Source organism: Salvelinus alpinus, chromosome 36 (genome assembly GCF_045679555.1).
Source record: "Salvelinus alpinus chromosome 36, SLU_Salpinus.1, whole genome shotgun sequence".
NCBI lineage: Eukaryota > Metazoa > Chordata > Actinopteri > Salmoniformes > Salmonidae > Salvelinus > Salvelinus alpinus.
In genome coordinates, this window is record NC_092121.1 from 4,911,026 (window position 1) to 4,924,677 (window position 13,652).

The 13,652-nt window shown below is 42.2% G+C and overlaps 1 protein-coding gene across 1 annotated transcript; it reads left to right on the forward strand.

Moving 5' to 3' along the window:
• Positions 1 to 4,284: 4,284 nt before the first annotated feature.
• LOC139565207 (ATP synthase F(0) complex subunit C3, mitochondrial-like) lies at positions 4,285 to 13,652 on the forward strand. Its single transcript, XM_071385359.1, has 5 exons — positions 4,285 to 4,576; positions 6,029 to 6,076; positions 12,263 to 12,343; positions 12,903 to 13,081; positions 13,335 to 13,652. The coding sequence occupies exons 2-5, from the start codon at positions 6,038 to 6,040 to the stop codon at positions 13,447 to 13,449; spliced, it is 414 nt and encodes a 137-aa protein (XP_071241460.1). The 5' UTR covers positions 4,285 to 4,576; positions 6,029 to 6,037; the 3' UTR covers positions 13,450 to 13,652.

Genomic DNA, 13,652 nt, shown 5'->3' on the forward strand with positions numbered 1-13,652 from the left:
CCTGTGTTGCAGGAAGTGCTCTGTGCAATCATCTGGTGGCTCTTCTTTACCAGAAAGCGCACTACTCTCAACTAAACATTCCTGCTGCACGACCAGTTCACAGCTGCACAGACACAGAACAGCGTTGGCACAAGCCAAGAACACTTGTGAGTCTATCAATATCAATAAAAAAATGCACATGAAAAGTTTTCAGCCTATGTAACAGTAAATCCTTGTTAATTAGGGTGTGAAACCAGGTCCGGTTGATGGGATAGAGTTCAGTAAACCTACTAACTCGTGTGCTGATGGAATAAGGTAAGTTGGAGATTCCTAGAATGGGAACATTTTAGAAAACATTTTCTTGTGATTGTTTTTGTATCCAGATGATAAGCCTAAACAGTGGCGTCTTTACGATGTAATGACAAATGTTTGGGACAAAGACTGGGGGGAAATATATAATCTTTAAATCTGTATATTTTTATTCATTTTATTTGAACTTTCGGGCTGTTTCTGGAAAAGTTACATGAGTCTTTGTCATAGTAATCTCTCCAACCTGATGTTAAGGTTTTAAAATGTTTTGCAGAAGTTCTCTCTACAAAGCACTCAATGGATACATGCCTGACATGGACCTACTCTGCGTCTCAGAAACGTATGCCAACTTTTCTCCACTTACTGCCAACAATGGAAATGTCAGCTGACGTGCCCCTGGTTGAGTCCGCCTTTGGGCCAGTGCAAGCCGGCAGTGTTCTGTCCTATCTGCTTCCACAGCCAAAGACCCGTGAAATTGTGAAGATTGCCGATGCCCCTTCTCCACCAATACTTCCATTAGATGGCTACAGGCTTCAGGCTTCCTAGTGTGCTTACGTCCTTAGCCATCAGGAGCAGTTCCACCTCAAGGCATTAGAGACAACCTACGAGATGTCATACAAAGTTGTCGTTTCCGAGAGGTTTGCCATGTCCGGGGAGAGACCTCAGCTGACCACCTAGCTGAGCGGATGTTCAAGGGATCTGGTATAGAGGTCGACCGATTATGATTTTTCAATGCCGATACCGATTATTGGAGGACAAAAAAAGCCGATACTGATTAATCGGCCGATTTATAAAAAATAAAATAATAATTTAAATATATATATATCATACACACACACACACACACACATTTACGTAATAATGACTATTTCTGAACAATACTGAATGACCAATGAACACTTTTATTTTAACTTAATATAATACATAAATACACACAGCTCTGAAGCGACAATGATACTGAAGAGTCTGCTTAGGAGACAAATACTCTCAACTGTTTGAATAAAAATACAGTTTAAGTTACCTGTGATGAATGTTGAAAACAAAAACTTTAATTTCTATATGCAGGAAATCCTATTTTAATAATGGGCATGGTAAGAATTGACAACCAAAGTGCGAGTCATAATTCCATGACACCTTTTAGCAAAATCTGAAAAGCGGTTCCTTCATTTATTCCATAGGATATTTTTAGATTCACTTAAAATAAGGTCTGTGTTTCGTGTAGGCTTACATCACCGTGCCAATTTTATAACTGTGTAGATATCCACAGGACAAGGTAACTCTGATCAATATTGGCTAAATATAAGCGAAGATAAAAAAAATTGTAGAGTGGATTTATGAAAATATGTTGACAAACGTTACCTTATCCTAGTGAGATTTACACGGGTATCAAAACGTTGAGGCGGTTTAAGCCTGCACGAAACACAGACCTTATTTGAAGTAGATCAAGACATTCTCTATGGAAGACATGAACGGTAAAATAACGAAGGAACCCCTTTCAAATTCAGCCGCAAGTTATTACAGGAATTATAACGCGTCGACTATTTCTCTCTAAACCATATACCTTTGACTAATCCGGAAACTATCACCTCGAAAACAAAACGTTTATTCCGTTCCGTATTTTATCATCCATGAGTCTAAATATTCCTGTTACATTGCACAACCTTCAATGTTGTCATAATTATGTAAAATTCTGGCAAATTAGTTCGCAAAGAGCCAGGCGGCCCAAACTGTTGCATATACCCTGACTCTGCGTGCAATGAACGCAAGAGAAATGACACAATTTCACCTGGTTAATATTGCCTGCTAACCTGGATTTCTTTTAGCTAAATATGCAGGTTTAAAAATATATACTTGTGTATTGATTTTAAGAAAGGCATTGATGTTTATGGTTAAGTACACATTGGAGCAATGACAGTCATTGATTGATTGTTTTTTATAAGATAAGTTCAATGCTAGCTAGCAACTTACCTTAGCTTACTGCATTCGCTAACAGGCAGGCTCCTCGTGGAGTGCAATGTAATCAGGTGTTAGAGCATTGGACTAGTTAACTGTAAGATTGCAAGATTGGATCCCCCGAGCTGACAAGGTTAAAAATCTGAGGCAGAACGTTCCTAGGCCGCCATTGAAAATAAGAATGTGTTCTTAACTGACTTGCCTAGTTAAATAAAGATTAAATAAAGGTGTAAAATAAAATAAAATAAAATAAATAGGCAAATCAGCACCCAAAAATACCGATTTCCGATTGTTATGAAAACTTGAAATCGGTCGACCTCTAATCTGGTATGCAGACCATGGAGATGAAGAGGGGGCTACCCATGGAGCCAGTGGCTGTACAGGAGTACTGCACACTGAAGAATTTTAACTTCTTTCCGTGTGTCTTCGTAGTGCACCCAGATGCTCCGTGGTTAGGATCCTCTCCAGATGGCATCATATTTGATCCCAGTGTAAGACCACACTTTGGACTCTTAGAGGTCAAGTGCCCAAATGTACCAAGTTATGTTGACTGCCCTTACCTGAAGATACAGAATGGAGAGCTGAAGTTGAAGAGATCTCATGTTTACTACTGGCAGGTGCAAGGTCAAATCCTTCTCACAGGTTGTAACTGGTGTGACTTTGTCATCTGTGCACAGGAGGACATCCTAGTTGAAAGGATATATAAAGATCTACAGGTTTCAAAAACTATAAGAGAGAAGGTTGACGACTTTTATTTTTACCACTACTTGCAGAAGTGTCTATCTCGCACCTGAATGGATCCCCTGCATGGGTGCCAAGTTTAGTGGTTTTATGAAAAATAATTATTGTTATTGTGAAGAAATTTACAGTAGAATAGATTTGTTTAAAACATGTATTTCAGCAAATGTTCAACAGTTCAGTTAATCAATTACACATCTCTGACATTGAATACAATCTTGCATTCTGGCTATTCTGTGTTTACTTGATTTCTTTCCCCCACCCCTGTTACTCATTGCCTAATTAAAGCCAATACACGCTCCACACAAACTGATATTCACTACAACACAAATGATTGATACATGTCGTAGATAAACAAATTATTATTTTGCTGCTAGCAAATAAACACATGTACATTTATAGCTTTAAGCCGTCCCCTCGCCCCGACACGGGCGCGAACCAGGGACCCTCTGCACACATCAACAACGGTCGCCCACGAAGCATCGTTACCCATCGCTCCACAAAGGCCACGGCCCTTGCAGAGCAAGGTGCAACACTACTTCTAGGTTTCAGAGCAAGTGACGTAACTGATTGAAACGCTATTAGCGCGTACCCGCTAACTAGCTAGCCATTTCACACCCGTTACATTTACACTGGCTTAGCCCATGCTCTGGACCGGATCAGAGACGGCACAGTCCATTGGCAGCGCACCTTGTTCTTCATCCCCCTCAGTCGGAGCAGGTTTCAGTCTTCTTTCCCAAACACCAGGTCTCTTTTGAATTTGCCAGTTCCACGCGAAGACAGTAGGAACAACACCTCTTTTTAGGTATTGTCGTCCCCCAATTTTTCCCTCAACAAAGTCACTTTCGACGAAATGTGTACTACACACCTTTGTGTGTTTGGTGACAGTAAAGTTGTCACAACGTACTGCCACCAACCACCTTTTTCTGAGCTCTACATCGACTGGGAAACGATGGAAGCTCACAATACCATTACATTTGGAAGAAACTGAACACAGAGGCACTGAACAATGTTCATTGGCACCTCCTTCGCGGGGCTGTAATTTAAACGTAGTCATTGCGAACTATTTCAATCAGAAAAGCATCGGCGACAGTTAGCTAGCTAGTAAGCTAATGATAAAAACAATAGCAGAACTCGCTCCGGAAGTCATCAACCCGGTCAGAAGTAAATTAGAACGTTGGAGGCGGTATAATGCATAGAGCCTGGAAGTAGGCGGGACGTCCTTGACACTGTCCTATAGATATCGAGGACACTGGATGTAGTTTGAAAGGTTAACGGAAATATGGTCCAATGGGGAAAGGGAATAGGATTCGAGTCCATTCTTACTATACCTTAGCGTTCGAGTCACCCAGCCGCCCAAAAATACTGTCAACCAATTGCAATTATTGTAGTTCATTGAAAGCTCCATTATAGGCTAGGTTAAAAGTAGTGACAAGATAAAAATGAAATCACAGTCGAAGGAGGTTTCCTTTTGTCCAATGGACGTTTAGGACGTATGAACTAAGCTTATAAATAACAAGGTGACAGCTGTCAGAGTGCACATTGACTGCTGCTGTGAGCGAGTAATCGAGGACCCCGTGTGTACTGTAACATTAAGGTGAGTTAATATAGTTAATCGTGTTTCAGTGTGACATATTTTGTCATTTCGCTAAACTCATAATCGCATTGTGAATATTTTGAAATGTTCTGTCTGCATTGCTGGGGCGAATAGAAATTGTTAGCATGCTAGCTAGCTAACGTTATCCATGCATTGTAGGTGAAGTTGACGGCCATTCAATGATTTCTTCCCAAGAATGACATTTTAGTGAATGTATTTGTGCTGTATAATTCTTATCAGAGTGTCTACATGGGCAGCCGCGTATACTGTTGGGAAATAAATATGCAAATGTTAACTTGCGAAACCATGCATTGGCGTACAACCGATTCTAAGATGAGGTGAAGCGCCTGCAAAATGTCTGACTTGCTCGTCCATATCTGGGCCTAGTGAATCAGTACATGTTTTCGGTCATTATGGATTCATGTCCCTGAGGATTGAGAAGGACGTTTAACAATTTCTATCAAATGCTATAGTTTGTGTCCTGTACAAAATGCCGCGTCCTTGTCTCTAAATCCTGTATTGGTGTCTGGGTCATTTTTGACCTTCACGCCTGGAGCTGGCTAGCCAACTCCTCCCACCTATCTGTTAATGTTAGCAGTGTCCGCCTGAAGTATATTAAACCTAGCTAGCTATGGCTAACGTTAGCCAACTAGCGTTTCATGCTTTCGTCTTTTTGCAAATCGCTGCTACCCTCACTGCATGTGACATGGGTTTAATAAGCCCCATTCGCGCATGGACATTTGATTTGGGATAGTTTAGGTTTCCCCATGGTGAATCCTTATTTTGTCATTTGTGCTAATGTTAACGTTACCTGCCCAGGGGCGGAATGGCGACGGGGGTGTACTGTACTAAAAGTATGTGTTATATTTTACACTGAATTTAGCTAGTTAGATTTTTATTCATTCATAACTAAAGGCTAGCTTGCCTGTCTGGGCCTTATATACTCAGGCACTAATACACTACCTCGCTACCAACGCAATTGGATTAATTAGCATTAGACATCTCTGGATGTCGAAGTTGATCATAGTTTAGCACCCAACTTAGTGTTTTGAAAGAATTTCTTTAACGCTTCATTGGCGTCTTGCCACATTCAAACAAGCCTTGCTATTTTTCATGCAATTTCACTTATTCAAATAGTCTTATGTATAAAGTGTGTAAAGATTGTAACTTGACTCTTTATTTGTGCAGAGTTGTAACCTCTTGAGATTATACAGTCAGATTTTACTACAGGACTTTAGTCTACTTTTTGCACATCCTCTTCCCTGGTGCACTTGGTCAAATGCTTGACTGGTTACACTTACAGCTCAGGTCACCTTTACTGTACCTTTAGCAGTGTAGAGCTGGTTTAGGTGGTGGGCTGTAGTTAAGAATTGTGCATGCCTTCCATTGTTAAAAAAAAGAAAAAGTGTCCAAATTAGCAGTTCAAAAATTATTTCTCATCTCTCTTCACAGGCACCAGCCATGTACGCCTGCGCTAAGTTTGTCACCTCACCTGCTGTGGTATGTATTCTTTGAAACTACAATGTCACCTGTTTGATGCTCTGCCAGTCGTGCCTTATCAGTCTAGATCTAGCATGTACACACAATCTTGTTTAGCTAAAAGATGCGCAGCAAATAAGTCATTGGTAAGGAATATCACTTTATTTTTCACATGTGCCAAAGACAAGTGTAGACCTTACAGTGAAATGCTTACTTACAAGCTCATAATTAACTATGCAGTTTTAAGAAAAATAAGTGTTAAGTAAAAAATAATTAAAGAGCAGCAGTAAAGTAACAGTAGCGAGGCTATATACAGGGGGTACCGGCACAGTCAATGTGCGGGGCTACAGGTTAGTTGAGGTAATAGGTACATGTAGGTAGGGTTAAAGGGACTATTGCATAGATAATCAACAGAGTAACAGCAGTGTAAAAAGGGAGGTGGGGAGACAATGCAAATAGTCTGGGTAGCCATTTGATTATCTGTTTAGGCATCTTATGGCTTGGGGGAAGAAGCTGTTAAGGAGCCTTTTGGACCTAGACTTGGTGCTCTGATACTGCTTGTCGTGCGATAGCAGAGAGAAGTCTATGAGTAGGGTGGCTGGAGTCCTTGACAACTTTTAGGGCCTTCCTCTGACACTGACTGGTATACATATTTTTTTATTTTACCTTAATTTAACAAGGCTAGTCAGTTAAGAACACATTCTTATTTTCAATGACTGCGGGTGGGTTAACTGCCTTGTTCAGGGGCAGAACGACAGATCTTTACCTTGTCAGCTCGGGGATTTGATCTTGCAACCGTTCGGTTACTAGTCCAAAGCTCTAACTACTAGGCTACATGCCGTATAGAGGTCCTGGATGGCGGGAAGCTTGGCCTCAGTGACGTACTGGGCCGTACACACTACCCTCTGTAGTGCCTTGGGGTCGGGGGCCCGAGCAGTTGCCAAACCAGGCAGGGATGCAAGCAGTCAGGATGCTCTCGCTGGTGCAGCTGTAGAACCTTTTGATGACCCATACCAAATCTTTTCAGCCTCCTGAGGGGAAATGGACTTTGTCGTGCCCTCTTCATGACTGTCTTGGTGTGTTTGGACCATGTTAGTTTGTTGACAATGTGGACGTCAAGGAACATGACGCTCTCAACCTCCTCCACTACAGCCCCGTCGATGAGAATGGGGGTGTGCTCGGTCCTCCTTTTCCTGTAGTCCACAATCAATTCCTTTGTCTTGATCACGTTGAGGGAGAGGTTGTTATCCTGGCACCACACTGCCAGGTCTCTGACCTCCTCCCTATAGGCTGTCTCATCGTTGTCGGTGATCAGGCCTACCACTGTCGTTGGTAAACTTAACGATGGTGTTGGAGTTGTGCCTGGCCATGCAGTTATTAGTGAACTGAGCGCACACCCCTGAGGGGCCCCTGTGTTGAGGATCAGCGTGTTTGTGCGGTATGGAAATTGGAGTGGGTCTAGGGTTTCTGGGATAATGGTGTTTGTGAGCCATGACCAGCACATGAGATGAGAATGCACTTATTTTTTAAATATTTATTTAAATGTTCATGATGGAATGAAAAGTCTATGGCAGTGTTACCTGTGTGCATGACCAGTGGTCAGCCGGGGATAAGTGGAGGGGGGGAAATCACTGTAGGCTATTAGCCTCTCACCTTGTAGGCTAATCTAACCCTATAGTACTCAGTCTTTACTAAGGACAAGATTAGGATTGATCATGATAAGGGTTGCACATTTTGGGGAATATTCAGAGGTAGAAATTTTCTGTGGGAAGTAACGGGAATATATGGGAATTAATGGCAATGTATGCAATTTATATTAATACCATTTCAATGTGATGTTTTTTGCATTGGGTATATTTACCATATCATCATATGGAGACAAACAAACCTTGTACCTTATCATAAGTAGACATAATTGCAAATGATTAAATCATTCCAATAGAAATATAAAAAACAATTTTGTTACGAATGTAACTTGAATTAAATGAGTTGAATCTTCACATAGGATGATTTTACTGAACAACAAAAGAGAATATTGAATGATCCCCAATGATCCATCGCATCTCCCAAAAACGTTTTCAACATACAGTTGAAGTTTACATACCTTAGCCAAATACATTTAAACTCAGTTTTTCACAATTCCTGACATTTAATCCTAGTAAAGATTACCTGTTTTAGGTCAGTAAAGATCACCACTTTATTTTAAGAATGTGAAATGTCAGAATAATAGTAGAGAATGATTTATTTCATTCCCAGTGGGTCAGAAGTTTACATGCACTCAATTAGTATTTGGTAGCATTGCCTTTAAATTGTTTTACTTGGAACAAACGTTTCGGGTAGCCTTCCACAAGCTTCCCACAATAAGCTGGGTGGTTTTTGGCCCATTCCTCCTGACAGAGCTGGTGTAATTGAGTCAGGTTTGTAGGCCTCCTTGCTCGCACATGCTTTTTCAGTTCTGCCCACATTTTCTATAGGATTGAGGTCAGGGCTTTGATGGCCACTCAATACATTGACTTTGTTGTCCTTAAGCCATTTTGCAACAACTTTGGAAGTATGCTTGGGGTCATTGTCCATTTGGAAGACCCATTTGCTACCAAGCTTTACTTCCTGACTGATGTCTTGAGATGTTGCCTCAATATATCCACAAAATTTTCCTACCTCATGATGCCATCTATTTTGAAGTGCACTAGTCCCTCCTGCAGCAAAGCACCCCCACAACATGATGCTGCCACCCCGATGCTTCACGGTTGGGCTGGTGTTCTTCGGCTTGCAAGCATCACTCTTTTTCCTCCAAACATAACGATGGTCATTATGGCCAAACATTTCTCTTTTTGTTTCATCAGACCGTTCTTTATGGAGAAATGTCCTATTTTTCCCCATGTGCGGTTGCAAACCGTAGTCTGGCTTTCATGGCTGTTTTGGAGCAGTGGCTTCTTCCTTGCTGAGTGGCCTTTCAGGTTATGTTGATATAGGACTCGTTTTACTGTGGATATAGATACTTTTGTACCTGTTTCCTCCAGCTTCTTCACGGTCAAGGTCTTTTGCTGTTCTGGGATTTGCACTTTTTGCACCAAGGTACGTTCATCTCGAGGAGACAGAACGTGTCTCCTTCCTGAGCGGTATGACGGCTGCGTGGTCCCATGGTGTTTATACTTGCGTACTATTGTTTGTACAGATGAACGTGGTACCTTCAGGCGTTAGGAAATTGCTCCCAAGGATGAACCAGACTTGTGGAGGTATACAATATATTTTCTGAGGTCTTGGCTTATTTCTTTAGATTTTCCCATGATGTCAAGCAAAGAGGCACATAGTTTGAAGGTAGGCCTTGAAATACATCCACAGGTACACCTTCAATTGACTCAAATTATGAATATTGTCAATTAGCCTACCAGAAGCTTCTAAAGCCATGTAATTTTCTGGAATTTTCCAAGCTGTTTAAAGGCACAGGTAACTTGGTGTATAAACTTCTGACCCACTGGAATTGTGATACAGTGAAATAATCTGTCTGTAAGCAATTGTTGGAAAAATTACTTGTCATGCACACAGATGTCCTAACCGACTTGCCAAAACTAATTTGTTAACAAGAAATTTGGAGTGGTTGAAAAATGACTCCAACCTAAGTGTGTGTGAACTTCTGACTTCAACTGTACATCTGTAAAATGATAGTCTAGAAACTAAACATTGGTTGTCTTCCTCTCAGGCTTCCATGTCTTCTCCCTGGACCTCAATGTCCACCTCTTGAACATCAGACTGAGGTCTCATCTTCACTGTCACTTTCCAACCTTGTGGAGGATGGCTCAAAAAGCCTCATATTTTCCCGGATGGCCACCAGTTTTTCAACCCGTATATTGGTCAGCCTGTTGTGTGCGTTCCCAAACGAGGACCAGTTGCGCTCTGAGGCGGCTGATGTTGGTGGGATTTGGAGGATGATGGAGGCAACGGGAAAGAGCCTCAGATCCACAAAGTCCCTTCCACCAGGTGGCTGATGAGAGATGTTGGCACGACTGCCATATTGCATCTCCATCCCAAAGCCCTTGCTTGGAAGTGTACGTCACCAGACTGCCAAGAACCTTGCCCTCATCCAGGCCAAGGTGGCGAGACATGGTAGTGATGACACCATAGGCCTTGTTGATCTCTGCACCAGACAGGATGCTCTTGCCAGCATACTTGGGGTCCAACAAGTATGCTGTGGCGTGTATGGGCTTCAGGCAGTAGTCTTCACAATTCAGTTTCCTCTGCTTGGAGTAACAGTGAAGTGAGCAGGGCAGTACAGATTTCTTCTCTTATATCTGCAAGCAGAGTCTGAACATCAGACAGGATGGCATTGTCTCCCTCAATCTGTGCAATGGCTACTGCTATAGGTTTCAGGCTGCTTACCACCCTCTCCCAAAATGCATCATCCAGTAGGATCCCTTGATAGGGCTGTCTGTATCAGCAGACTGTGATATGGCCATTTCTTGGAGAGACTCCTTCCCCTCCAGGAGACTGTCAAACATGATGACAACACCACCCCAACTTGTGTTGCTGGGCAGCTTCAATGTTGTGCTCCTATTCTTCTCACTTTGCTTGGTGAGGTAGATTGCTGCTATAACTTGACTCTTCACATACTTAACATTTCCTTAGCTCTCTTGTAGAGTGTATCCATTGTTTTCAGTGCAATGATGTCCTTGAGGAACAGATTTAATGCATGAGCAGCATAGCCAATGGATGTGAAGGTAGGACTCCACTTTAGACCAAGCAGCCTTCATGTTTGCAGCATTCTGTCACCAGTGTAAATACCTTCTGTGGTCCAAGGTCATTGACTGCCTTCAGCTCATCTGCACTGTAGAGACCGGTGTGTCTGTGCTCTTGTAGAATACTGGTTGAGGGGTGGAGATGCTGTAGTTAATTATTCCTTGCCCATGAACATTTGACCACCCATCAGAGATTGCAATAGTCGGCTTTCTCTGATTTGCTTGACCTTCACTTTAACTCTGCACCCAGCAAATGAGTAGATAAAGCATGTCTGGTTGGAGGGTTGTATGCTGGGCGAAGAACGTCCAGAAATCTCTTCCAATACACATTGCCTGTGAGCATCAGAGGTGAACCAGTTGCGTACACAGCTCGAGCAAGACCTTCATCAGCATTTCTGACTACGTTCCTCCATTTGAGTCAAACAAAACTTCTGATTCCAGGAGGACCATGAGCTGTTGCTATCGATAAGATCTGAATCATAATTTTCACCTCGTGTAGAGGGACTTTTGTTAGCGGTTGTGAGCGCTGAGGGAACTTTATGCACTTGGCCAGATGATTCTGCATCTGTTTTCTTCACATATGATTTGGCACAGTATTTGCAAATGTACACAGCTTTTCCTTCTACATTAGCTGCAGTGAAATGTCTCCACATCAGATAGAGCCCGTGGCATTTTCCTGTAAAGATTAGGGAAAAAATGAGTAAAAAAAAAAAACTAATACAATTCCATGTACAGATAAATAGTTAAACAGTTAGATTAAACAACTCCTTTTGTAATATGTTTTAAAATGAAACATGTATGGAAACAGGTGAATTAACACCTCAGTTAGCAGGCTCAAGCAAGCTAAAACTAACTAGCAGAAATTATTTATACACTTGCTGTAGGCTACTATTTACTAGTTAACAAAAATCATGTGTCATATAAAATGTATTTACCCCACCCAGTATTGTAATCAGAACTTAACAGAAAGCATGTAGTCCTTGGCTCAGACAGTGTAGTAGTGTGGGCTCAATAGCATCTCATTAGTGTGCAAGATCTTGAGAATCAGCTCTACATGTGATGGAAGAATGCAGAGGGTTGCAATTCCTTTGAATTGGAGATAGTTTAACCAAAATTTGCCACATGACCTAGAATTGCCTTATGTGTATCCCACAAAAGGTTCGCTGTTAACTTATAACTTTTTTGATGAATTTAAGCAAAATTCCCGGGCTTAACTTCCCATGGAAATTTACCAGAAAGTTTTTGACCCTTTGCAACCCTAATCATGATATTGCCATTCTACCAGTCTTGATGCCTCTAATCTTCCTAGACTTTAGACTATTAGATGCAACTCTGTAGGGTCATAATCTTGGCGTGCTCCAGAACTCACTTCAGGGTAATCTACATTTGGCAGTCTGATAGTAATGATTTAAGTAAAGCTTGTTACAAGCTTTTAAGTCTGTCTAGGAGTCTGATGTGTAGTTGTCTCTTGCAGCTGCGTGGGGGGTCCAGAGTCCTCGCCCGGCCGGTCTCGGGCTCAGTCTTCAACAGACCTGAAGCCAGAAGTGAGCAGCAGGTGAGCCCCTCTTCAAACCAAAATGAAACCCTGTGACTGTAACATTGCTCACAATTCTGTGCTTAGGCTTGTGTAAACATTTTGCCAATTGTCCCTTTTTGTGATAAGGTCACTTGTTCATAAAGTTTGTTTGTCAACACCTCAGTAACCCTTATTTTCTTTTCAGTTGTATTTATCCTGAACACCAGACCATTTTGAATCCTTGTCTGGCGAAATACTAACGTGGCCAGTGCTTAAATGTCTCCTTGTGACCATTTCCACGGGTCCCTTCAGGACTCTCCAGTGTGACCATTTTATTCGCATATCCGCCTTCAATATTTTTCAGTGCAACGTGGAATTTAAATTTAGAGCACCAGTGTGCCAAGAGAAATTAAGGGTTTTAGATTTTGTAACCTGAAATATTTTTCATAGTGCTCCTAAGTTTCTGTGCGCCTAGATTTTTAAACTTGAGGGGTGGGTGTTTATACTATCTACACCTGTCAGGCTGTCTCGGTTCCATTTCAGTCTCTAGCTTCTCTATGTTCTGATTTTGACTGCTCTGCCCCTGCATCTTCCCCAGACCCTGTTGCCTGTTGGTGAGGCCTCTCTTCTAACCCGGGGGTTCCAGACCAGCTCTATCTCCAGAGACATCGACACTGCTGCCAAGTTCATCGGCGCTGGAGCCGCCACAGTGGGAGTGGCTGGCTCAGGGGCTGGAATTGGAACTGTGTTCGGCAGCTTGATCATCGGCTATGCCAGGTAACTGATGAACGAAAAGGAATTCAACCCTTTGTTTGTGTGAGGGAGCAGATTCAGAAGCAAAACTTGACGCAAAAGAATAGTTGTGACCATTGATTATGTGGGTGGCAGGGAAATGCTAACGTTTTACCGCAAGAGTATTGATGAAGAGTGAGCCTGTTCATATTAATTTTGGTTCATATAATTAACAATTTGCTACTGGTGCTGTCGTCTAGCCAAAGCTTAACTTCAGTCCTCTTTCTCTTGTTGACAGGAACCCCTCCCTGAAGCAGCAGCTCTTCTCCTATGCCATCCTGGGCTTTGCCCTGTCTGAGGCTATGGGGCTCTTCTGTCTCATGGTGGCGTTCCTCATCCTGTTCGCTATGTAATTTAGTCACACCCTGTTCCCATCCCTGCCCCGTCACTTTTCTCCCAGGGAATTGAAGCTCATGAGGCCGTGGCACCGCCATTCCAATCAAAATCTACGTCTACAAATCCTGCCTTTTTTATGTTCCCCCTTTTTTTCTCCAGAGGTTTTACGTAAGAGCGTACTTTGGTTTAGACGGTCTGTCTGAATAAATGGTTGGGATAA